The 24627-nt window shown below is 55.6% G+C and overlaps 1 protein-coding gene across 3 annotated transcripts in view; it reads right to left on the minus strand.

Moving 5' to 3' along the window:
* Window positions 1–376: 376 nt before the first annotated feature.
* The window catches only part of AGO2 (argonaute RISC catalytic component 2), a 100782-nt gene continuing 76531 nt past the window's right edge, over window positions 377–24627 (minus strand). For all 3 annotated transcript variants that reach the window (XM_038555605.1, XM_038555606.1, XM_038555607.1), the window contains 15 exons: window positions 23063–23199; window positions 22344–22478; window positions 21455–21542; window positions 20655–20802; window positions 19927–20046; window positions 19677–19799; window positions 16920–17053; window positions 15075–15259; window positions 13649–13808; window positions 10769–10859; window positions 8717–8911; window positions 6761–6895; window positions 2526–2627; window positions 1684–1883; window positions 377–1407 (listed from right to left, as the gene is read on the minus strand). In XM_038555605.1, the coding sequence (XP_038411533.1) occupies window positions 1299–1407; window positions 1684–1883; window positions 2526–2627; window positions 6761–6895; window positions 8717–8911; window positions 10769–10859; window positions 13649–13808; window positions 15075–15259; window positions 16920–17053; window positions 19677–19799; window positions 19927–20046; window positions 20655–20802; window positions 21455–21542; window positions 22344–22478; window positions 23063–23199 (2062 nt within the window). In that variant the 3' untranslated portion in view covers window positions 377–1298. The remainder of the gene's footprint in view (window positions 1408–1683; window positions 1884–2525; window positions 2628–6760; window positions 6896–8716; window positions 8912–10768; window positions 10860–13648; window positions 13809–15074; window positions 15260–16919; window positions 17054–19676; window positions 19800–19926; window positions 20047–20654; window positions 20803–21454; window positions 21543–22343; window positions 22479–23062; window positions 23200–24627) is intronic.

A 24627-nucleotide genomic window follows, 5' to 3' on the forward strand; every position in this document is an offset into this window, starting at 1 on the left:
CACGGCTCTCTGCGCGCTTCAGTGCATAGGTCCTACGGAACTCGTCTAACAGAACCGGACAGAGAGAGGGACACTCGGACACACGGACTTGTTTCCCGGGAATGGAAGAATAAATACATTCCATTTGTGCTTAATCGGCCGAGCAATGCACAGGGGGCAGGACGTGGGGTGGTGGTGAGCGGCCGCCGGGCCTGCGCTCGGTCCCCCCGAAGGTACAGGCTACGCAATCTACGCGGGGGGGAGGCGGGTGGCGGTCACATTGACTCAATTGCATACTCCTGTATGTAAGCACTGAGAACCACAGGAGGTGGTCCAGTCTCCAGAACACTCTTGATATGCGAAACAGATCACAATAAGCACCCCGAAGTCAATAAAATGAAAAAACAGCATCTATCTATCACATTAATACTGCAAACCAGATATATATATTTTTTCTCTTACATTAAAGACATAACAGTGAAAAAGGATTGTACTGTATTTATCACCACAGACCCGTATTCTTTAGAAACTTTGGAAAATAAATGTCACAGTCCTATAGGACAAATCTTATGATTAGACTGTCGGCATATTGTCTTTTTTCTTTTTTTTTTTTTAAATAAATTTTTATTAAAATGGCACTTGTCTGCCAATCTCTCTGGACCTATAAATGTTGTAAACACACATGGCCCATCCTCTGCCCCCGCTCCTTATTTCAAGCTGAGTGAAAGGCAGGCAATGGCAGGACAAGACACCCATGGGCGCCTCGGCGGGCCACCTGCCCGAGGTCCTGAAGAGCTTGCGTCAGCCCTGTCAGGAGCACACTAGTATCACTCTGACATAAAACTTTAGTGACCACCTCAGAATGCTCAAGGCTTTAAAACCACAGCCACGATCTGCGTTGCTTTCACTCTCTGAGAACGTTCACAGCTAGTTTGAGCCCACCAATTTCATAGAGAATCATGTGTTAAAAACAAGTAAATTGAATGACCAAATAAATTAAAAATGTTTTAAAGCCCTGAGTTCATAGACTGGTTTTAGGAGATTTTTAGGAAACACGGGACTCTATTTTTAATAAGCAGCTTATAGATTTTGGCAAACCATATTTCCTACGACAATGGGGTCTCATACAGGTCTGCAGTTCAAAATCCAAGTTTGAAATCTGGGACGGAAGGCATTCTGGAAAATGGAGAATCTACTAAAATCAATGACGTCTCATGTTCGATGCTGGCTGTCACGGAAGGGCTGGGCATCTGTTGGTCTGAGTGTAGCTGGTCTCATGTGAATCCAACTCGGTACACAATCGTAAACACTAAAACACGTCAAGCAAAGTACATGGTGCGCAGCGTGTCCTGATGAACCTGGACTGCCTTTGCCAACGCTTGATGGTCTCGTCCATTACTCTGCCCGGAGGTATGGCTTCCTTCGGCACTGCGGGGATGGGAGGAGAGAGAGAGTGTGCAGCCTTTAATGCACCACGAGGCAGCGTGCGGGTAACTAGGTAAGACTATGCACTAGATGTCTGGGGTGGTGGCCATGCGGCTACTGGGCGGCAGTGTCAGTGCTGGCCTCCGGGTGTCTGTGTCACAGTCGGCTCCAGCCACAGGGGCCCCACTGCTTCCCGGTCTGAACACGGAGCTTGCCAAAGCGTGTTACAGAAGTGCCCCCTGCCATGACCCCAGCCAGTTTGAAAGGCATGCCACTCACCTGTCATGTTCTTTGTCCACCAGGTGGTACCTGGCCCGGAAGGCCACCAGGTGGGCATAGTATGCTGGCGCCGGGATGGACACGGAGCGTGTGCAGCGCACATAGGTGTGACACAGCTGGTAGGTGAGAATCTGCAGCTCATCGGAAGAGAAACGATTGTCATCCCAAAGCACGTGATAGTGGGAAGGCCTGCTTGTTCCCTAAAAGCAGATCAGAGGATCAGAGGAGTCAATGTGAGAGTGAGAAATCCAGAACTCACCTACGCGAGGGCACTGCTGAGAAAAGCCACGCTTTGGTCACGGTGGGCTATGCAACCTCCGTACAGAGAACACAGTGGGACGACTCCTAAGGACAAAACACTGTGGGCCCCTCACCGACAGAGACCTTCCCTGTACGTCCTACAAAGGCGTGTGGCCGGGGACAAGGCTGCGGCCCACGAAGTGGGAAGGAGTGGACCCTGAGTCAGCACCTCCGTCACCTGCTGCCCTTCTCGTAGCAGCCCCAGGGGCCCTGTCACCGCTCACATCTCTGCTAGCTCGCTGGTCACCGGGCTCCAGGCACATGGGACACCTCTTGCACCTCACCAGCGCACCTGGCCTCTGCCCCAGCTACTTCTGACTTCATCTCATCTAAAATGGGAACCCCGACCACAGCACACCAGTGGGTCCCTGCTCCTCAGCACCCACGGTCCCAAGCCGCACCTGTTCACTGGCCACCTGCCCAAGTGCCTTGGGGACAGGCTGGGGCCCCAGCCCTGGTTCCCCTAGTGTGCCCCCAGTGCCCGCTGGGGTCTGTGTTCGGAGACACCGAGAACGTGCGGAGGGCCCCCCCACCGTCCTTACCTGGATGCCAGCGTGACTACACAGGTAGAAGTCAAACTCGGTCGGGTGGGTGATTTTCGTGTCCACAGTTGTGCCTGCTGGAATGTTTCCACTTTTCCCGACCTTCGGCAACACAGGAGCCCATTAGACACGGGGCAGCAAGGTAAAGCTAGCAATTCCGCCTCACCCACACTGCGTTCCGCTGCTGGCCCTTCCTGATCGCAGGCTGCCCGATTTCGCAGTCTACACCAGCTAATGCATTTGCTCAGCGCTACAGAACTAAGATAAAATTTAACAAACACTAACTACTAGAAGTAAGTAAGTTCCTGTCCCATGACGGCTGGGGCTATTTTCCCCATCTCGTCAAGGCCCAGAAGAGAATCGTAGTTGTCTGCCCTTCACTGAGAATCTGTGTGTAACGCTTGAAGAACTCCCCATGACTGCTGAGGTCACCGACACACAAATCTAAAACCATGCACGATGGACACCTGACAGGTCATCAGCTGTGCACAAACACACCTGCTGTTCAAGGCACAAAAGCTAGAAAACCCTGAAAGCTGTCAGGAGCTCTTGCGCCTTGTGGGTGGCTTCATCACCACCACCCAAGAGGGCATGCTTTTCCCTTAGAGACCATCGGAGAAGCAGGGGTACAGACTAGGACTGCGAATTATATCCAACCACTTCACTCTAGGCTCACATTCTAGGATGACAAAGCCAGCAGACGCCCCGCTACTACCACTGGGGAGCAACAACGCCAAAGCTCTAGAGCCCAACCTATTTTTAGTAAATCACTAGTTTTTTAGTTATACAATTTTCAAACACAAACAAAAGAGAGAATCCCCGGTATAACCCCTGTGCCCCTTTGGGTGTGTATTTTACTTCTTGCCAACCTTTTTCACACCTTCTGATTTTTTTTTAAGTAAACGATTTGAAAATAGTGCCTCCCTCTGCTTCCCTCCTATGTTGCAGTCTCAGATTTAGACTTTATCATTCCTACATATGCTTTTATTTTTCACTGCATTTTTAAGTTTCCCTTAGCACTACCTGGTGTTACTTCCCAGGTTTTAAAGTTGTGTACGTGTGTCACATATGTTCTGCTACCTGCGGTTTTGCTCAATATTTACAATTTTGAGATGTATTCATGTGATACACACAGTCTATCATATTCATTGCCGTGTAGCATGTCAGTATATGAACACATCACAACCTCTTCTCCTGTTAGCAGATAAAGTTTTTGCTATCAAAAACAATACTGCAAAAGCTTAAAAAAAAGGGGGGGGGGGACTCCTGGGTGGCTCAGTGGTTGAGCATCTTCTTTCAGCTCAGGGTGTGATCCCGGGGTCCTGGGATTGAGTCCCGCATTGGGCTGCTCACAGGGAGCCTGCTTCTCCCTCTGCCTACGTCTCTGCCTCTCTCCTTCTGTGCCTTTCAAGAATAAATAAAATCTTAAAAAAATAAAAGAAACAATGGTGCAATAAATATTCTTATACATGTGTCCTTCTACATAGGCAGGTGGGTTTCTCCAGGGCTAGAATTACCAAATGCCATCCAAGGTGACTTATTAGTCTCCACTCCATTGAAAGTGTGGGAGAGTCTTCATAATAATGCTTTTGCCCTATGCCAAGGACAATGCCAAGAGCTTAGTGTGTTAGCTCAGCTAACCTTCCTGACATCCCGAGGAAGGTGTTCTAGGGGGGCTGACACCTGTGGTTATGCAGCCTGGATGCTGAGGGGTGCACAGCCAGGCTGTCTGGCTCCAGACTCTGTGCTCCTGACTGTGTCACAACGCCCACATCCTTGTCAAAACTTGTTATTATCAGGATAACTTTGAGTCCCACCCTGACATTTCCCATTTTCTGAAAAATTTTGCTTAAGATTATCCTTTGAAGGTTTTATAAAACTGGTCTATAGAAAAAAATCTAGATAAGCTTCATAAAAAAAGCTAAGTAGTTTCCTCTTTTATTCCCATTCTCTGCCACACTTTAAGATCATGTCTTCTTGGGATGCCTGGGTAGTTCAGTGGTTGAGCATGTGCCTTTGGCTCAGGTACTGATTCCAGGGTCCTGGGATCAAGTCCTGCATTGAGCTCCTCACAGGGAGCCTGCTTCTCCCTCTGCCTCTCTCTCTGTGTCTCTCATGAATAAATAAAATCTTTTTAAAAAAGGAAAAGATCATGTCTTCTTGAAGGTTTGGCCAAAGTTGCCTGTAAAACTCTCTGGGCCTGATGCCTTTGGGAAACAATGACTGGATTATCCTGCAGGAGCTGGTCTCAGTAATTTATGTGATTCCACAAACAACTGTTTGTATCTATTTCTTCTGACTTTTCTAATGTATCTATCAGTGTAAAGCCTGGAGAAACACATCCCCCCTCTGGGGTCACGGTTCTCTTTTTGCTCTTAATATTGTTACAAGTAACCTTTTTTTCCCCCTTGTTGACTCTTGCTAAATTTATCCATCTTCAAAGAAGCAGATTTTGTTTGTGTTAATATGCTCCTCTTCTTCATCTTTTCCTTCATTATCTCACATTTCGGGAGGGGCTGGGAGGGGCTGGGTAGGAACAAGTGACTTTGAGCCCGGTGACTCCAGATGGGGGTGGGGTGGGGTGGTGGTGGCAGTGGTCGGGGGGGGGGGGGGGGGGGGGGGGGGGGGGGCTGGGCAGGGAGGGAGCCTTCCCTCCTGCCTCTTCTGTTCTTGCTGCACATTAGGGCACTTGATGGTTCTCTTCCTTATTTTCCCACGGATGTATCTAAGTCTATTCTCTTCAAGAACTGCTTCAGCTACACTGCATAAAGTCTGAAATGAGATTCTCTTGTTTTTCTTCAGTTCTGATTACTTTGTAATTTTTATTCCCTTTGCATGTTTAATGCATGTGCTACTTGGAAGTGAATTTAAAATTTCAGGCTTTCTTAAATGTCTTTTTAGTGCTACTGCTGATTTAAAATTTAATTGTATGATTAAAAAAACAAAACAGGGATGCCTGGGTGGCTCAGCAGTTTAGCTCCTGCCTTCGTCCCACGGCCATTTGATCCTGGAGACCCGGGATCAGGTCCCTCATCGGGCTCCCTGCATGGGGCCTACTTCTCCCTCTGCCTGTGTCTCTGCCTCTCTCTCTCTCTCTGTGTCTCTCCTGGATAAATAAATAAAATTTTAAAACAAAACGTGGTTTGCCCAATACTGCGGGTTGGAAATCTCCCGGGAGCTCTTTGTGACCACGTACAAGGCAATTTTCGTAAGCCGTGCACGTGAACTCGACATGAATGGCTGGACTCTAACTCATCTGGCCTGGCCATTTCGCTCTTCCAACTTCTAGCTTTTACTCAGGTGTGTCCGCTCCAGTTTCTGACAGTGGTGTGCTGAAATACCTCTTTGATGGTAGATTTATCAGTTTCTCCTGGAATTGCTACTTTTTCGCTACGCTGTATTTTTAGGTCACTGCATTAGGTAACATCCAAGCCCATGGCTGTCAGATCTTCCTGCTGGGTCATCCCTGTGGCCGGGACGAAGTATCCCTTCCTCTCACTAGCAAGCTGTGTTTTGTGTTCCAACTAGACAAGCAGCGTTTCTCCCTTGCTGTGCTTTCTCGCGCTGGGGCTAATGAGCAGTTGGGGGGCTGCTGGTTCTCCAGGTCTCTCCCCCTTCTGGGAGCGTCCCTCGTCTGGGCAGCTACCTGACGCTGGGCAGGTGGGGACAGGTGTCTGAGTGGAGGTTTATGCTTATTTATCCTGTTGGAAACTACTTTTATGTGAAGATTCCTACCTTTCAACTGTGGGGCTTTCTCAGCAGCTACATCTATAAACCTTGCTTCTCCCTCCTGCTCATTCTTATTCTGGGACGCCCGGGACCAGCTCCCCGGAGCCGCCCTCAGCACTCCAGCCTCCCCCGAGGGTCCCCAGTTTACTGAATCCCACCTACTGTGCCCACTGCCAGGGGTGCCGTGGCCTCTTCCAGAGCCAGCTCTCTGGCGATCACTTTACTGGACCCATGGTATCTCCCGCCCGGTCCTGTCCCAGCCCGTGGGACGTAAGGGTCCAATGTCGCACCAGACCGAGGAGGGCCCGTCTCCAGCGCCTACGGCTGGGGCTTTGTGGAGACAGCCCCTCGGAGGACAGGGTCTCCCACGAGCCCCAGGACAGCAGCAGAGCTGGCACCGGCACCTCTGCAGCGCGGCTCCAGGCGAGGGCCGAGCAGGGACCCGCGTCCTCACGGCCCCAGCCCAGGGCCGACCTCCGGCCCCTCCTTCAGCCTCCGAGCCTCACCCTCTCGTTCTTGTCGGTGCAGAAGAGCCGCGTGTGGTGCCTTTTCTGTACCACTATGAAAGTGATCCCTGGCTGGTAGTCTTTTTCTAGCTTAATACATGCCTCGCGAATGGCCAGTAACTCATGGTGGAGAACCTAAGGGAAAGAAAAGACACACTTAAGGATTATTTCGTTTTTACAGCCTCTTTCTACCTTAAAATAAATCCCTTAATAACATAGGCTATTGGACAAATACTTGCAGATCAGTCTTCTGGCTCCACTAGCTGGTTATTAGCTGTGTGACTCTGCCTTTCTGTATTTGTTTTTTCATTTATATAATTGAGCAGATGAGACCCAGGTTTCATAGTTAAATGGTTTAAATTAGATAATGCCTAAAATTGCTCAGCACGGTTTCTGGAATGTTCTAAGTGCTCAATAAATGGCACCCACAGTACACAGGAGTAATGAGACCCAATACGAGACACACACATTGAGGAAATCCATTCAACGGCTTGTTTTCTATACCAGAGAGGAGGAAAAGAACCTCGTGGCATGAACACTGGCTTAAGAGTCAGACCTGAGCTCCAACCCTAGCCCTACCGCCATGCAGGCCGTGTGGCTTTGGGAAAAAGCCATGACCCTCTCCGATGCCCAGGGTATTTATTTATTTATTTTTTTCTTTTAAAATGGGAGCATCCTACCTTGCAGGCCTGTTGTGAAAACTAAGGTAACGTAGAGTGCTTGGCACACAAGTACCCTGTCCGTGTCACAGAGAAAGAGGCAGACAGCTATCACGCTGTGACGAGGCGAGCACAGGGACCACACACCTCGGATTTTTAACCAATGTCCTAATTAAATATCATGTTATGGTGTTTCCAAAGTATCTTGGGTTCTGGGTTGAGACGCCAGCTGTGGGGTTTCCATAAGACGTGGAGTACGTCGCCAAAGCGATAAACACAGAAAGGCACAGACCCTTCTCGGCAGGAATGGCTGGGGGGTGGGAGGTGTTGAGAGGGCTGGGGCCCCAGAGGAGGGGAACATTTTCAACCAAGGGAACCCAAGAGGGGACCTGGAGCTACCGGCCCTGCCTCCCGCAGGGGCTCAATGATGCCCTGGCCAGGAGTGTTGACTGTTCTCTATGCCACCCGAGGGCCTTGGGGGACTGGCTGCTGCTCCGCTCTGGACCAGGAAGGTCCAGGCCATCCTGCTTCTGCCTAGTCAGGCAGCCTGGGGCCTCAGAAGCACAGCAGCGCAGCTCTCAGGATGCCTTCCTGCCTGGGTGGCTCTCCCCCAGGAGGGGACACGGGCCCTGCATCCTCTGCCTTTCCCGCTAACGTCTCCCAGTGAAGCACGTTGGGATGGATCCGCGTGGGTGGATGCGGGGGTGGAATTAGCTAGGCCCAATGCGGAGGAGACACATTCAGGGCATCCACCTCCCGAGCTCTGGGACGGATTCAGCACCGACCACAGGTCACAGTGACAGGGAGCTAAGGCAGGTGCTTGGAGGCAGAGCACAGCAACAATCTCCCCATACCTGCTCCCCTGCCGCATTGCTCCCCGCCGCCGTCTCTGACGGCACCCCTGCCCGTGATCCACACACCACCCAAGATCACATCTGGGGGCCCCCGCCCAGCCATCCTCCTGGCCCCCCATAGCTGTCACCAGGCCTGTGGTCTCCACCCTGCAGCCTGCCTTTCACACTGCACGTGGAGGTGACCCCCCGACACAATGGGGTCCCCACCCACAGATTCCCCACAGCCAAGCCTCTGGAAGGGCACCCAGCCGTGGGACCCACATTCGACGCCCCCATCCTTGCCTCGGCACTGCCGGCCTGGCGTCCTCTCCCCAAGCCCCCCTTCCAATGAACTGAAACTGCATCACTGTGTCCGTCGGGGAGCTTGGGAGGCTACCGTGCGGGACAAACGAGGGACTCTAGGGCTTTCTGGGAACAGAAAGAGCAAACCGTGAGGCACCCACCTGCTGAAACTGGCCCTCGGAGACGCCATCGCGGTAGAAGATGATGCGCGTGGGCTTGAAGCGCGTGGACTTGTAGAACTGGATGAGGAGCTCACGGACCATGGTGGCCAGGTCCTGGATGATCTCCTGCCGGTGCTGCTGAACCCGCACGGTGGCGCAGTAGCGGTTGGGGTGCGCGTCCATGCTGCCCACGACCTGCGGGACGAGCGGGGGCATGGTGGGGACTTCTGGAAGCCCCTGCTCTGCGTGCTGCACAAGGGCCGGGGGTGGACACACGTCTCCACCCCAACCTGACACCACGGGGAAGTGGCAGTGGCTTGTCGGAGGCGAACCTGCTGCCTCTGCATTTCTTTTAGGTACGTGGGCAACGATGTTTATAAATACATCACAAAGAAAAAAGTTTGCTGAGAGCACCTAATAAAAAGCGGGCAATTAGTCTGAACCTGTACTTGGCCTGTGACCAGATGGGACTGAATTCCATCAGCCCCAAGACAGCAATCTGAGGATCCCTTAGTTCTTCCAAAGTGCGTCGTTCACCCAGACAAGCTGCGTGTCGATCAGCATGCACCCCAAGACCCTGAGCCCCAGGAACAGCAGAGCACCCCAACGGTCAGCTGCCACATAAGCAGTCAACCGGAGGTGCCCAGAGGACAAGATGACAAGAGCACGATAAACACGATTACATGGAGTGGCCTGCTGCCTTCTTTCAGCTAATCAACAAGGAAGAGCTGAAAGATTCATAACAAGGTAAAGCCCGCACCACAGGTAGGAAGCGGACGTACCTGGATTGCTGCCTATGGTACAAGCAGGAGGGATCCCACTGCGCAGTGCTAACGTGATAAAGGAGCACGGCCCTGAATGACACCAGGCACGCCCTGTGGGGAGGCCTGCACCTCCTGGGGGGCCCGGCCACACCTCAGGGTCCACTGTGTCTCAGAGAGAAGCCCCAGCCTGCCCAGTGGTGGCCTTGTCCACACACGTGGCTGGCATCTCTCTTTCTAGAGTGGCCACGATGGAGGGAATGAGCGAGCAAAGCACCCCCCCCCCCGCCCCCGCGCAGGGGTGTGATGGGCGCAGCAGCCCCTGTCACCCTGCACAGCTCAGGCCTCAACACTGAGCCTCGGCCAGTCTTCAGCTGTTTTCTGCTGCTTCTCTTGAGTCACTGAGCTTGGCCTTTCTGGACTTCGTGTTTCCAGTGGGGAACCTACTCAGACCCCACGAGATTCTAACTCAGTGTAGTTATGCAGCCCACCCGGAGCTTGGTGTGGAGCGGGTGCTCAGAAAATGCCAATATTCTCTGATTGTGTGGCAAATGACAGAACACGCAATGGCCCAGAGGTCGGTCTGGCAGTCCCCACCTGGTGTGCTGGGGACCACAGACCTTGAGCCCGATGCTTCCTTCCCTCCACTTGGCCTCCTTGGCCACAGAGCCCTGGGGTGTCCCGTCAGACAAGTACAAGGGGCACCCCGGCCTGCATTCCACATTTACAGGTCCACACTATTCTGAGTACGTGCTTGTCGGGTCCTGCTGAGTGAAAGGCCATGATGCTGCCCCCCACCCCCCACCTCCCCAGAAGCCCAGACGCAACTCATGGGCAGGACTGGGGCAAGGCCTACGTTTTACCACTGGACTGTGTGACTGCTTTACGTTTAGTGTTTTATAATAAAAGATAGAAAATGTCCAAAAGGGGTGTGCAGCATAAAGAAGGTGGCACACGAGTCCTGTGCAGTGTCTGCCCCAGTGGGCAGCGAGCCCCCAGGCCCCCCAGGAGCTGCAGGTGGACCCGTGGGACAGGCCCTCTCCCCTGCTGCCACACCTGGGCTGCTTGGGCTGGGCCCCAGGCAGCGCGACCTCATCACTTCTCAGGCACATTTAGCCATATGCGGAGTCCCCTCCAAACGCCTATTTTCTACGAGACTCTTTCACCAGCTGCTCCAGCGACGAGCCGCAACGGGACCGTGTGCCCTCCCACAGGCAGCTCTCCAGGCTGTGGGTCCCACAGAGGGTCGGACGTCACCTCGAGAGGCGCAGCGGGGAGCACGGATACTCACGGCGGCAATGGAAGGCTTCTTCCCATCCCCGGCAGGTGGGTGAGTGACGTCGGCCCCCAGGAAGATGACGGGTTGCTGGAACACGGGCGGCCTGCGGAGGGAAGCGGGGCGTCTGAGGCCTGGACCCCGAACCCACTGGCCCCAGCGTCACTTATGTTTTCAAGAGAACGTCTGATCTTGTGATGTTCTACCCAGAACACCTCGCTGAGGAGGCCACAGGACGTCTGAGATCTGCTTCCATGGAAGCCGGGGAGCACCGCACCCCAGGCTGCTGGGGCTGCGGGCGGGGAGGATTCTATTTTGTACCCAGCTGAGCGCTTCCACGGTAATCTTACATATTGTAATTATATATGTTAAAATCACATATTTATAACAAAATGATTACATATGCAAGACTTCGATCCCCAGCGTGTTTCCAACCACCCCTGGGGAGCTCTTCGCTGGGGTGTCCCCACCCCCACCTGCTCACCATGGCCCACCCGCCCCTCTCCGTAAGGCAGGCCTCGGGGGCGGCCCCGATCTCGCCTCCCCAGCACGGACACGGGGCCCTGGCAAGCAGCCCGCCATGCTGCGCCCCTGCCCGGGGCTCCTACTCCAGGGAGCATCTGCACCCGGGTTGTGACTCACACCTCTGACGAGGAGCACCTGCCTGTGGCTAAGCTCCTAATTAGCGGGGCCCATTCACCACCTCAGAGCAACCTGCCCCCCCTTCCTGCTGCCTGCTGCCATGGCGACAAGGCCCCGCCCCACACAGCAGAGCCTCAGACCTCCTCACTAGGTCTGTCAGCACCACCCGACACAGGAGACCCAGGACACCCAGGACCCGCCCGGCTCCCCCTCTCCACAACTCTTTAACCCCGAACTCCCAGGGCAGCATGCTTGGTGGGCATCCATCCTGTCTATACCCTGCGCTGGGGGATCCGGATCTAACCAGTCTTGTGGCTTTCAATACCACCCCTCTGCTGGGGACCCCTAAACACACATCCCGGTTACCAGATCCCGGTTCCCGCTTGCCCACCCGTGACGTTCCTCCAGCACGATGCCGCAGCCCCCACCTCTAGTGCTAAGTCTGCAGAGGCTCTGCGGAGGGAGAGCCGTGGACCCCCTTCCTCTCTCACTCACAGCCCAAACCCAACCTGTCAGCAGGCCCTGCAGTGCCATCTTCTAAACACGATCTCTGGGCACCCGCCCCGCCCCCACTGCCAGCACCCCTCCCGAGACAACACAGGTGCCCCTGGGTCCCGATCCACCCAGAGCTGGAGCAGCCTTTCAGGAGAGGAGCCTCCAGCGCTGCATCCTGCCCAGAGCGAGCCCCAGGCCCCTGCCAGCAGCCCTCCACCCCTGGGTCCTTCGCTAAAATCCCCAGCCGTCCTGGCAGGCCCCCACCCAGAGTCCTTGCTCAAACCGTGGCCTGAGTCTGGAACACCCTTTCCACCGGCATCCCACACGCCTGCACCCTCGGGCCTGCCATCTGCCCAAGGCCACCTTCTCCATGGAGACTGTCACCACATAAACCCCAGTTCCTCACCCTCCTGAGCTCCTGTCCCTCTGGTGATGTCACTGCTTCTCATGTGTCTGGGTCCCCCCACTAGAGGGCTGGGACGCTGGGCGCTGTGCTCCCTGCTGTGGCACACTCCTGCACACAGTAGGCACTCAACACAGAGCCTGCTGAGTGAATGGCACCCTGAGTTCGCCACCTGCTCTTGACAGGTCCTCACATATTCCCACGACCTGAGCAAGTCAACCTCGCCTCGCGGATCCAGCCCTCAAGTTCAAGACTGTCCGCTCTAAACTCAGGTTCTTTCCACTTTACTGCACAGCAGCCTAACTCCGCCCAGCAGTGTGACCCGGGTGTTCTTCGGGTGTGGCCCCCAGGGGCAGTATCGCTTGTAGACTTGCTAGGACGGTCAGTGCTTGGGTCCCGATCCAGGCGTGCTCATCAGAACCTGTGTGCTTCCACGAGGCCCGGAGCTGACCCAGATGCTGGCCCACGTGTGCCCGCACGGGCACCAGGGGAGCGTGGAGGGCTGTGCACACAGCTGGTGCCGCCTGGTGCCTCTCCCCAAACACACAGGAGCAGCAACGAGGGCCTGCCATCCGCATGAGCGCCTCATCTCGCCAAGGGCAGTCTGGCTCATGGAGGGGTGAGTGTGTCAAATAACCTGTGTTTACCCACGTTTGCCGTTCACATGCTAACGCGAAGGCCAAGATTCTTCAGAAAGAACCACACGACAGTATCTGTTGTCATGGAGACCCTCTCCCTGCTGCAGCAGGCACCGGCCGGCCAACCCTCAGGAGGCCTAGAAGCTGATCCTGGCCTTCCCTTGAGCACCAGGGCCACATGCCCAGCCAAGAGGTCCTGGGGGAGCCCGGAGTCCTGCCCCACCCCCGCGCCGCCAGCCCCCGACCCTGACCCTGGCCTGCGATCTGCCAATGGTGTGCTCTTCCGTGGAGCCTTCCCCAAGGGCTCTGTTCCCAGCACCGACCACATCAGGGGCAGCCACCGCCAGCCCGGGAGGGCTGCTCCAGCCTTCACGGCAGTGACGTGTGTTGCTCCAGGACGGGAGCTCTGACTAGGGAGGCTCATGTCCCAGTCACTCACTCCTTTCACGGCACAGCTGCCAGCTTTCATGTTTCAGGACCCCTGGGCCCTTCTCTGGCCTCCCCGCACTCAGGGAACCCAGCCATGGCACTCAGTGACCCCTGGATGCCCCCTGACCCCCAGACTCCGAGCAGCTGAACCTGTGTCTTACTTCCAGTTTCTGCTGCATCCAGGACATTGCTTGGTGCAGGCAGCCCGACGCCCATGTGTGCGCTGCCCCCATCCCACAGGGACCCTGCTGTCACCGGGCACACACACGGCAGGGGGGCTGGCCTTACCTCCCCTGGGGCAGCAGGATGTTGTTCACGCCTCCCAGTTTGACATTGATCTTCAAGCAGAGGTTGGACAGGGTCTGCGGGGTGGTCCTCTGCACGTTCTTCATCTGCACACACTGCGTGGCCATCCCCAGCACCGTGTCTCCCACGCGCTTCACCTCGGCTGTGGAGCATGAAAGACGCCCACGTTGGCAGCTCTTACTGGCGCCTCTTCCTTAGCGCCCCCCAGGACCCCCACCCCAAACCGCAGGGGCCCCCCTCGTAATTGCAACCACAGCACTGGGGCCGGCTTCCCCGCCCAGCCCCACGTGAGGCCACGCCTGGGAAGAGGGGGACCGGCAGGTGGGGGGTGGCCAGGCCCTGGGGCTGGAGTTCTGGCTGCGGCCCTGTCCAGGCTGGCGTCACCTCGCCAGGAGGCTGTGGAGCAGGGCTCATGGCTCGGCGGGGTGAGGACCCTTTCAGGAGCTTTAGGGGCTGCAGAGCCGTATGGGCAGAGCCAGCCTGGCTCAGGGGCTGGCGCTCCCGCCTAGAACGCTGCCTTCTATCGCAGTGCTCAGGGTTACGAGCAAAAGCTTGGGTTGTTAAAAATAGAGACGCTGGCATCCTCGAAATTCACAGCACATGCAAAGCCGACGTGAAAGAGCTATCGAGGCCCACACCCCTCAGTTTCTGGATTCTTGCACGGAGCCATGGTCAGCTCCCTGGGCAGTGCTGTGGGAACGGGTGACTTGTGGATGGAAACACCGATGGTGTCATCTGCGTTCTTGGATACGTAGCTTGGAGGAGAGATGCACGGCTTTTATGTATCTAATTCGATCTGAGGGTCCAGTTGGTGACACCACCTGAGCGTCACGGCCCCCACATGCCAGAGGTTCTCATCCTGACGCCACCTCTGCTGGGCACCTTTGGGTCCCGCAGACTTCCCACAGCTGTCCAACAGCAACCCCTCCCCCCTCACCTGTCCTGGAGTCACCTGTCCGCCACCCCCACCGCCCTGGGGTCCCTTGGATGGGGGGCTGCTCTTTGAACTCTCATCACAGGGGCTGGCTAAGTTTCAGCTGAATGGATGCACAACTGCCCTGCTGGCGTGAAGACTCTGATCACCTTCCAGAGAGCTCCAAGGGGGCACAGAGATGGCCACACCTGGACAGCGGCCCCCGGTGATCACTGCATGTGCACCGAAGGGGCATTCCTCCACCCGGCCAACATCGAGTGGGGTGGAATAAAATAACCACGCACATGCTGGCCTCCAGGAAGTGGTCTCAGCGCTGATGCGGGCGGCCCTCGGCACTTGCCTGGCAGTTGTCAGAACGTCCCTCGTCCTTCTTAGCTCATGAATGGGGCAAGCACAGGCATCCCTCAGTGTGGCAAAAACACCAAGGAGCCGGGCTGCACCAAACACCCGGGGACCCCGAGAGTGAAGGCCTACCGTAAACGGGGGTTTTGCCAGGCAGGATGACCACCACCAGCTGAAGGCCAGCATACGTATTCTTCAGGTGCCTGAACATGGGCTCCACGCTATCCGCCCCCTGGGCATATTTACAGAAGCACGGCTGGCCCTGGATGGGCATCCCAGCGTCCCTCGAGATCTTTCTGAGCTGCTCCGTGAAGGATCTGAAGGAGAAAGCTCATCAGGCTTGAACGCATGGCGGGCGCCCAAGAATCCACCCCAACCAGGGACCCCAGGGGAAGGGCACAGCTTTAACAGCCCAACCCAAGCCACTTCCACTGGTGTCCGAATCCAAGGGTCAGACCTGGACAGAGCCATTTCTATGTGTTAACTCAAGGCAGAGGTATATGCTACACGTACATGCGGGTTCCTAAAAAGCCACTCCCAGCTGTAGGGGCTGGTGCGGCTGCCACCCACTCGGCAGGCCCGACCAGCACCTGGGTCCTGGGGCAAGACGCAGGACCTCGTCAGCGCCAAACACTGTCAGAGAGAGGGAAGCCACCAACCCACAGTCCCCTTGGACTCGCCCCCATTATTCTTGAACCGCTTGGACTTGGGCGACACAGCCGTGGGAGAGAGCAGGATCGGCCACAGCCAGGGTAACACCAGCAGCTGCCCCGGCAGGCCTGGAGAGGCCACCCCCACCCCGGGCGGGGGGCACACACAGGGCAACAGCTTCTATTTTAAGCCCAGAAGTAAAAATAACGTCGCCTTCGACAGTTAAGGATAAGGACACTCGATCCAGTGGCGTGAGTGTTCATCCTCCTATACGTCGATGTGCTTAGAGACGTGTGCATGCGTGTGCATCCGCATTTACACCTATGTGTGAATTCACCGCAGGGCTGAGGCCACAACACGGGGAAGAGGTACCTGGGGTTCAGCTGCAGCCGCCTTGGCTTCCTAAGCTGCTCTGTGCGGCCAGCTCACGCTGCCGGCAGCGGGGACAAGTAGCCCCGACAGCCTTTCACCCCTTGACGTCTGCTCTCGGTGACTTTGAGCCCCAGCTTCTCAGAGGCGGCCTTCACCAGCATGTTAACCAGCTCTGCCTCTCAGGCTCTGAGTTCCCTCCTGCTTCCCCGTAAGACAGATGGGAAGTAGTAGCTTCCTTTCCACTGTTGGTGTTTTGGACACAAAAACACAAACGACAAGGGCACCTGGGTGGCTCAGATAGGCGTCTGCCCTCGGCTCAGGTCATGATCCTAGGATCCTGGGATGGAGTCCCACATCGGGCTCCCTGCTCAGGGGGGAGCCTGCCTCTGCCTCTCCTGCTGCTCCCCTGCTTGTGCTCTCACTCATTCTCTCTCAAATAAAGACATGAAATTATCTTGATGGGATGAGCCCTGGATGTTATACTGCATATGTTGACGAACTGAATTTAAATAAAAATATGTTAAAAAAAAAAAAAAAACGACCGACGAAACTGCATATTTTTGGTGCTACTTTCAAAGGGGTCTGCTGCCTGGGCCACACCAGGGTGATGCAGAAGCACGAGGCCAACGTGTTTTCTTCAAAGTAAGTTGAGTTCACTGAATATAACTTTTTCTTTTGCATAAAATTTTCAAATTTACTTGTTTACTGTTTTATCTCTTATATAATCTCCATCACTTTTCCACACTCCCTCCACCAATGAGTCTGAGAAGTAGAAGCAGCCTTGAGGCGGCCCACGTGTCCTGGGCCAGTGCTCCCTGCCAGGGAAAGGCCACCAAGCTCGGCAACGGCACTAAGTCCACGTCCCTGCCGGCCTCGCACCCCCCTGCCGGCTGTCCCTCCCCCCTGCCCCCCATCCCGCCCAAAGCCAGGCGCGCCTGACCCCGGTGGCCTTACTTCAGGTGGACTTCTGTACACTGACGCTGGGGGGCGAAGCACGCAATGGCCCACACCTTGATCTCAATGCCTGTGTGAAACTGCTTGTTCCTCATGTCCCACACGCCCTGGACAGGGGTGGCAATCGCTTTATTCTGCAAATGGCAAGAAACTTAGGGTGAGGGAAAATGGGAAACATGTCCCCACCGCCGATGCTGTTACTTTCCCTATGGCTGCTGGTCCTCCGACCACATGGTGCTCCTGAGGCTGAGAACTGAGCCTCTGTGCAGCCTCCCATCTCCGGCCTGCCCAGCAGTGCAAGTGGGCTGGAGATAACGGACGGATGGACAGACGAAGAGCTGGACAGGAGAGGAGGGACGGATGGATGGACGGTGGAGGGAGGGGTGGATAGAGGCCAGGAGAGCAGAGAGGCCCAGAAGTCCACACAACCTCAGGGGCAGCCCCGAGGAACGCCAGGGCCTCGTGTTGCTATAGGAGGGCTTTCCTGGGTCAGAACACGCTCTCATCTACTCTGCCTCCTCCATCACCACACAGGCAGGCAGGAGGGGAAGAGAAGTCAAGGTGCTCCTTCCCAGTCCCGGGCCGGGGAGCAGACGGACCAGCTAGGGCCCCCCCACCCCACATGCCACCGCATGCGGCTGTTTAAGGATGGAAGCTGCTCCCACTGGTAAAGACAGCAAGGGGCGCATCCACTGGGGCTTGCCATTTCTGAGCCAGAAAGGACCAGACCTCAGCACTGGCACCCGAAGAAGCTCTGAACTCCCTTCAAGTGATTCCGGGGCACAGGGGCCATCGGGGAGGGCTGGGGGAGGGAGGCAGGGCTCTAGGCCTGGGGGCACCACCAGAGGACAGAGCTGTACCTGAGTTCCTGTTATTCAGCTGCAGAAGTGTTTTTAGTGGAAAACTTTTTTTTATTTACAAAAGTAATACAAGTCTATTTGTAAAAACCAAACCTTTTAAAAATAAACGCTTTTCTTTCCTATATTTTTATAACTATTGCCCTGCTGCCACTTGAGACAGACTTCTGTAGGAGACAGCTGACCAGCGGTCTGGTATTGCAGACTTTAGTAAACACACACACACACACACACACACACACACACACACAGTTTTAACAGACACGGGCTCTCATGACACGTGTTTCTCAACCGCAGCTCTACTGACATCTGGACTGTCCTATGCACTGCGGGATGCTAGCAGTCCACGGCACCAGAACCAGCCTCCAGGCACTGTTAAACATCCCCTGGGGGGACATTTCACGGTTTGCTCCAACAACAGACAACGAGTGGAGTAGATGGAAAGTGTTTGCTCTCATTAAAATGTTTCAAAGATCTGGAAAACTGTGCTCATTTAGAAAAACTATAAAATTTCAATGCCTTATAATTCTAATATTTTTGCAAGAATAGATTACAAGACAGACTATTCCTGTTATCTATTAAAAGGCATAAAGTTGAAACAGATATAAGCAGAGGCAGTGAAAATAAACACCAGATCTGTGATCTCGGTTTGACCACGTAAGGGCCACGTAAGCCTCTATTTCTAGCCATCTCTCCACTTGCTCGTGAAAGGGAATCACACACTCTTCCTCCTAGTGTTGTAAGAAGGGTTTAAAAGGTGTTATGTTTGCATAGCATCTGGACATAGCAGGTGCACAAGTGAGCTGAGAAAGAGCCAGGAGGCCTTGCTCAGAAGCCATCCTTTGGGGGATGGGGGCCAGGACAGGGACACCCCCCTCCCCCCCATGCAGAACACCACATGGTAAGAGTCCAAAAGAACAAGCCATGCGTCACATACATGCAGAGCCATCTCCAAGACCTCCATGTGCTCTAAGTGACGGTTTTGAGTTAAAAGAAGTGTATTTAATGTTACTATTTGCAGTGGAAGGGGTGAAAACATGTGAATCATCCCTGGACAGCTTTACAAAGGATAAAGGGAACACCGGGCCCTTCCTGGGAGAGCAACTGAGACTTCTTCCTGTAACCCTCTGCTTCGTCGCGGTTGTTTTGTAAGTAGGCTCCACGCTCAACATGGGGCTCAAACTCGTGACCTGACATTCGGAGTCGCACGCTCTCCCGAGCGAGCCAGCCAGGTGCCCTCTGCTCCTGTAATTCCTTCTACCTTTTGTAATTTTGGAACATTTTAAAAAGCAGAACTTACACGTTACAATGAGAAAGGGAAAAACCCTGCAAACAAAACTAGTTTTGCTACAGGTCCTGAGGACCAGCTGCCCATCCAGCAGCACCGCGCTCTGCGTCTGGGGAGCCCTGAGGAGTATGTGAGGGCCCTTCTCAGGAGCTCTGCAGGGCTCAACGGACGGTACGGCGTTATTATGCGCTGAAGCCAGGCATTACATGAGTGAAAACAAATGAACAAAAACCTGAGGGACTAACAGCTCTGTTTGCCACCAGATACTCCCAAAACCAAAGTTTAAAAAATAGAAAAGCAGTACGAGCTCCCGGAAAATAATTCATCACGAGCAGAGTACCCATCACACAAAGAACACTGCTTTCTAGGTTTTAATGGGATAATAAAAATCACCCTTTGAAAAGATAAAGGGTAATGCTGAAAATCCTCCAGCGGCCCAGCAACTCCGTGCTTCCTGAGGCCCCTAACGCCTGCCAACTACGGTGGCAAGAATCCCTCACTTCGACCATGGTCTACACTTGGCGATGGTTCTGACCTGGGTTCAAAAGCCGCTGCTCCACCATTGTCTGGCAGACACCCACGCATGCCCCCCGGGCCCTGCTGTGCACGTACCCTGCCCCCATAGAGGATGGAGGGTGGCTGGAGGACCCGCCCGGTCACGTCTGTCATCTCGTCCTTGACCATAATTCCAAATTCACGAACATACGGATCTGTGTTAAAACTTGCACTTCGCATCTTGAAAAGGAAAGAAAAAATAAGCCGTGTCCGTCCAAAGCCTCAGGGGCTCCCTGGCCCGGCAGCAGGTACTGCATTCCCCGTGGCGTCCCCAGCCCCGGCCTGGCCCTGCGAGCGCGGTGCTCACCAGCTTGCTAATCTCTTCTTGCCGATCCGGCGCTGACCTGGCAGTCGCTCTGATCATGGTTGAGGTCTGATTGTCGGTCAGCTTTTTGATACATCTCTGTCCTGCTACTATGTTACAGACCTAGGAAGAGACGCAGACAGGGCGTCAGCCCCCGTGCTGGGAGCCGGGCACGGGTCTGAGCTGGGCGTGGGGCTGGTGCCCTGGCTCCACCTGTGACGCTGCCGTCTCGTAGCCACAAAGGGTGATGCGCCTCGCAGACCCCGTGGTGGCTGCCCTGAAATCTGCCAGCGACAGGAGGCCCTCCTAGATGGGCCTGGCCTGGCACCAACCCGAGCTGGGAACCTCACAGCATGGGACCAGGAGGCTGCCGCTGCTGGGGAGGAGGCCGGCCTTCCGGACCAGGGCGCAGCCGAACCAGCCGGATGTCTGGGTAACTGGACCCGTCCAGAGTTTAAGGCACTCGCAGCAAAGAGTTAAAACTTGGGTCTCCGTTTAGCATTTAATCTTTCCCCGGCAAGGTGAAGGAATCGTAGCTTTTCTGTGCATCCTCCCCCTCGAGCAAGGGGCCTGACTGCTGGGCACAACGGGTGCGTCCCCGATCGGCACGGGAGTCCCACGGGAGTCCCACGGGAGTCCCACCGGTTCATTCACGGGGAGGTGGGTGTGAGGGGTGCCCGCCGGGGCCCTCCCGCCAGCCCCAGGCAGCGGGGACGGGACATGACACTTGCCTCGAGGGGAAGGTAGGTGTGTTTCTGCTCCTGTCCGACTTGTAAACATGGGAGGTGGGGGTAGCGCAGAACCAGCTTGTGCCTGTCCTTGAAGTACTGGGCCACTGTGCACTCCACCGTCTGCCCGCTCTCCTGCTGGAGCGGGAACCTAGGGAAGCGGAGACGGGGCTCAGGCCAGGAGCTCTGCGGCGCCCCCGGGGACGGGCAGTGGGCCGGTGCCGGCTCAGCAGGGCCGCTTGCAGGGGCCCGTCCGCGAACGCCGAAGAAGGTGGTGGCGGGGTGTGGGGGGCTAACGTCCAAGCACGTTCGAGGGGGTCAGAACCAAATCACGCCCTCCAGGTACGCAGTTCGTGAACTTGCATATTATCTCTGGAGTTGAGAAATAAAAAATACCTATATGCATAGAATAGGCAATAGTCCCAGATCGCAGGTGTCTACAGCATGTGTAAGGAACTGGGGACAAATAAGGACACTAGCCGTCCCTGTGGTGGGCTGTGCCCACTGGTCCCTGCTCAGCCCTGAGGGTTGAAGAACAAACAAAAACGTTCCTCTCTCACCTGTAAAATTCAGGAAGGAAAATCGACAGGGAGCCACCAACCCCTTCCCACCCCACGGGATATAATTTCATTACTTTATTTCTTTAGGTGTGGGTTTGGCTCTACTGAGCCAGAGGTATAGCTCTAGAATTTTTAACCACAATGAAATGAATTCTTAACAGAAGGGTCACTGCTCTAGAGTCTGAACCTCAGAGCGACAGTGAGCGCCAGAACTGATCTGAGTGGGGGACTAAGGCCGTTTACGTTTGGTGACTGGCGGGCCGCCGGGTCACGTTGCAGACGCGGTACTTCCTCTTCATCTGCCCGCAGTGCGTTATCTCCACCTTTAGACCTGGCAACACAGAGCAGCCGAGTTCAGTGTCAAGGCCCACCGGGCCTGGGGCGTAGGCCCCACTTCCCCGCACCGGCTGTCACCGGTGTCAGACCCAAGCGGAGGGTGTCCTGGAGCAGCTGCAGGGCTGCACTCGCCATGAAGGGGGGACCTCTGGGCCCATCTCACCCACAGGGACGCCCCTTCTGCTCCAGAAATGCCAAGGCCAGAGGCTGGACACTGTTCTTAAAGATAAAAGAGACTGTTGGCTCAGCTGAGACTCTGTGCTTCCTCCAGGGTTATCTTTAGCAACGGGCACTTCTGATGGCCTTTAAAGAGCCCTCCGAGAGGACAGGTGCCGGGGGGGCGTGGCTCGCGGCGCGGGCGACAGGTGCCAGCCAATTCTGCGCGGTTGGGCGGACAGGCCCGGGCCAGGCCACTGCACTCAGGCCGCGTCTCCTTGAGTGGAAACTGGGCCCGGTGGGTCCGGACACTGCCAGGGTTGTGAGGGCCACGTGACAAGGCATGAAAGCATGCTCCCCATTCCAGAACGGCATGAGGTGTGGATTATAACCACCCTGCTGCTCTCTGGTCCTCGAGTCCAGTGACTTGGACATCACCGGTCAGTGACCTGCTCCTCACCCTACGTGGAAAGCCGTTTATTTAGAACATGACTAATCCTGCTCTGTGAAATGGGCTTAGTTCATCTCTGTGCTAAATTCATCCGATGGCTAATCACTCTCCCCCCTCGCACCCCTGCCAGGAGCCCCAGCGCAGGGGAAAGGACCTCAGCCCGACGTGCAAGGCAGTTTGTTTACCCACCTTTGATTTCTTTGGTAAACTTTACCCTTTGGGAATCTGTCAGAGGTTTCTGTTGTTCTTCAATACTTTTAAAATCCAAAACTTCACAAACAAACTCGATTACTGGCTGTGCCTTATAAAATGCAGTTGCTGAGACTGTAGATGGGAAAGAGAAAAGCAAAAGCATGATGTGTGCCCGACGGTGCCTCCTCCAGGCTGGCCGCCTGGCCCCTGGGGACCACCTGCAGGCCCTACGGGTAGGACGGAGCCAGAGGAGGCCGTCTGAGACCCCTTCCGCTCAGGGCCAACTGGATGCAGTTGGTGGAGCCCAAAGATCAAGCTCCCCTCTGAGAATAAAATTAGCCTTAAGGTGAAACCCGCCAGATCACAACAGCCATCGCCTCGGGCTTTCTGTCTCCTGGTGTATTTGTTCCCTTGTGTGATCTGACACTGAGTCTCCCAGGAGGACAGGCCACCCCAAGTCTGGCGACCAGCCAGCAGACCACACCCCAGGCTGGCCCCGAACCCCCAGTCCTACCAACCAGGCCACAAAAGGAAAAGGGGAGACTGAGGGCAGGCCCTGCCTGGTGGGATGGGCAGCAGCACCGGGGAAGGAGTCAGGGATGCAGGCCCGTCCCAGTGCCCCGAACCTCAGCAGCAGGTGTGAGAGGCCACGTCTGGACGGGCCACGTGGGTGCTCCCCGCCCCTGCCCCACGACAAAGACTGGGGCTGCGCTCACCATCAATATTCAACATCATCTTCCAAAGAGAAGGTCGGACGGACTGATGGAAGCCAAACCACACTTCCCGGCCCCCGCCAAGGGGGTTGGAGCAGCCCTCGGACGCGGTAAAGAAGGAGCGGCCCACAGGGGTGTACCTGAAACAAGAGACCCCGTGTCCGTGGGGCTGACTCCAGGTCTGCCGCTCACGGCAACAGTGATGCAGGCCAAGACTCACACCAACAAGTCTGCCGTTTCTGTCCTTATGGAGTCACGGCCACCCACCCACCGTGCCTCTGGATGCCACACACGGGCTCTGGCTGAGCAGGGCCTGGGGCGCACGGGGTGTTGTCGGCTTCAGCTCGGGTGTCTGACACCCCTCCCCTCCCCTCTGCTTTAACGCTCATCCTCCAGGACTTATCTGAGCATGGCGCTTCACCCCTTCCTAGAACAGGGGTGCTGTGTGTGCAGGCACAGGCAGAAGGGGCACCTGCCGAGTGTCAACCACAATCAGGCCGAGGCGGCTGGACTGAACCAGCCCCAGGCCCCAGGGAGCCTGGCTGCTTTGCCAAGGAGTGTGCAGAGACGCGGCACCCAGGTGTCCACTCCCTGTCTCATGCAGCAGGACAGGCTCCCAATACGCGGAGGGAGACGGGAGGAGCCCGGCCTCACGAGCGGGGTGGTCAGGTCGCTGTGTGAGGACCCTCGCACACCTCCTAGGGGCTGGGTGCCCACATGTGCGGGGGCAAGAGGTCACGTGAGGGAGGCGGACACGCTCTCGAGGCAGCAGCACCAACGGTGCCTGGTCACCTGGGACGTGTCATCACTAAGGATGCGTCCTTCAGGGGTTGAGTCGTCCACCCTATGGGCTGCGCCGACAACCGGACTGCGGACACGGTCCCATCTCTCTCCCCCTTACACATGTTGATCCCGCCACTTTCTCTATTATTTTTCCTAAGTGAAAATAGACTTTTCTCCTGATTGTAATAGTAACATGGTGATTAATTCAAAAGAACCCAGGAAACAAAAATCGCAGTAATTTCTGCCGCTCATTTGAAAAGTATTCAACATTTTGGCAACTACCCTTCTAGATTTTTTTCTCTGGCATCCACCTGCCTTCCTCCCAACACAAGTTCCAAGCAGTAACGGATGATCCCCCGGGGCCTGGGGGAAGCTCCCCGCCACGAGTGCCAGCTGGCCGGGAATGAGGCCACCCCCACCCAGGCCTAGAAACTGAGAACACCAGGGTCCCGGGAAAATCCAACGGGGCACTTCGGAGCATGTGCTCTCACGCCCACAGAGGGACAACGGAAGCCCCACTGCCCTTCAAATCCTAGAGCTCTGCCCCTACTGGGAGGGGTCAGCCTGGAGGCCCCTCTCCCATCGCTGGTTCACCCCAACAGCCCTGAGGCCCTACCAGGTGCCGCCCTCCTGGAAGGAGCAGGTGTCCCAGGTCAGAACCCCGAGGCGCCTGCATGTGGCAAGGTGGCCTGGCCTGTACGAGGCCGTCACACAAGGAATTAGTGCAACACCTGGGAAATCACGAGCCGTCCCGGCGTCCATGTGGAATAAAGCAATGGGCTGAA

This window comes from Canis lupus, chromosome 13 (assembly GCF_011100685.1).
Source record: "Canis lupus familiaris isolate Mischka breed German Shepherd chromosome 13, alternate assembly UU_Cfam_GSD_1.0, whole genome shotgun sequence".
NCBI classification, from domain to species: Eukaryota; Metazoa; Chordata; class Mammalia; order Carnivora; family Canidae; genus Canis; species Canis lupus.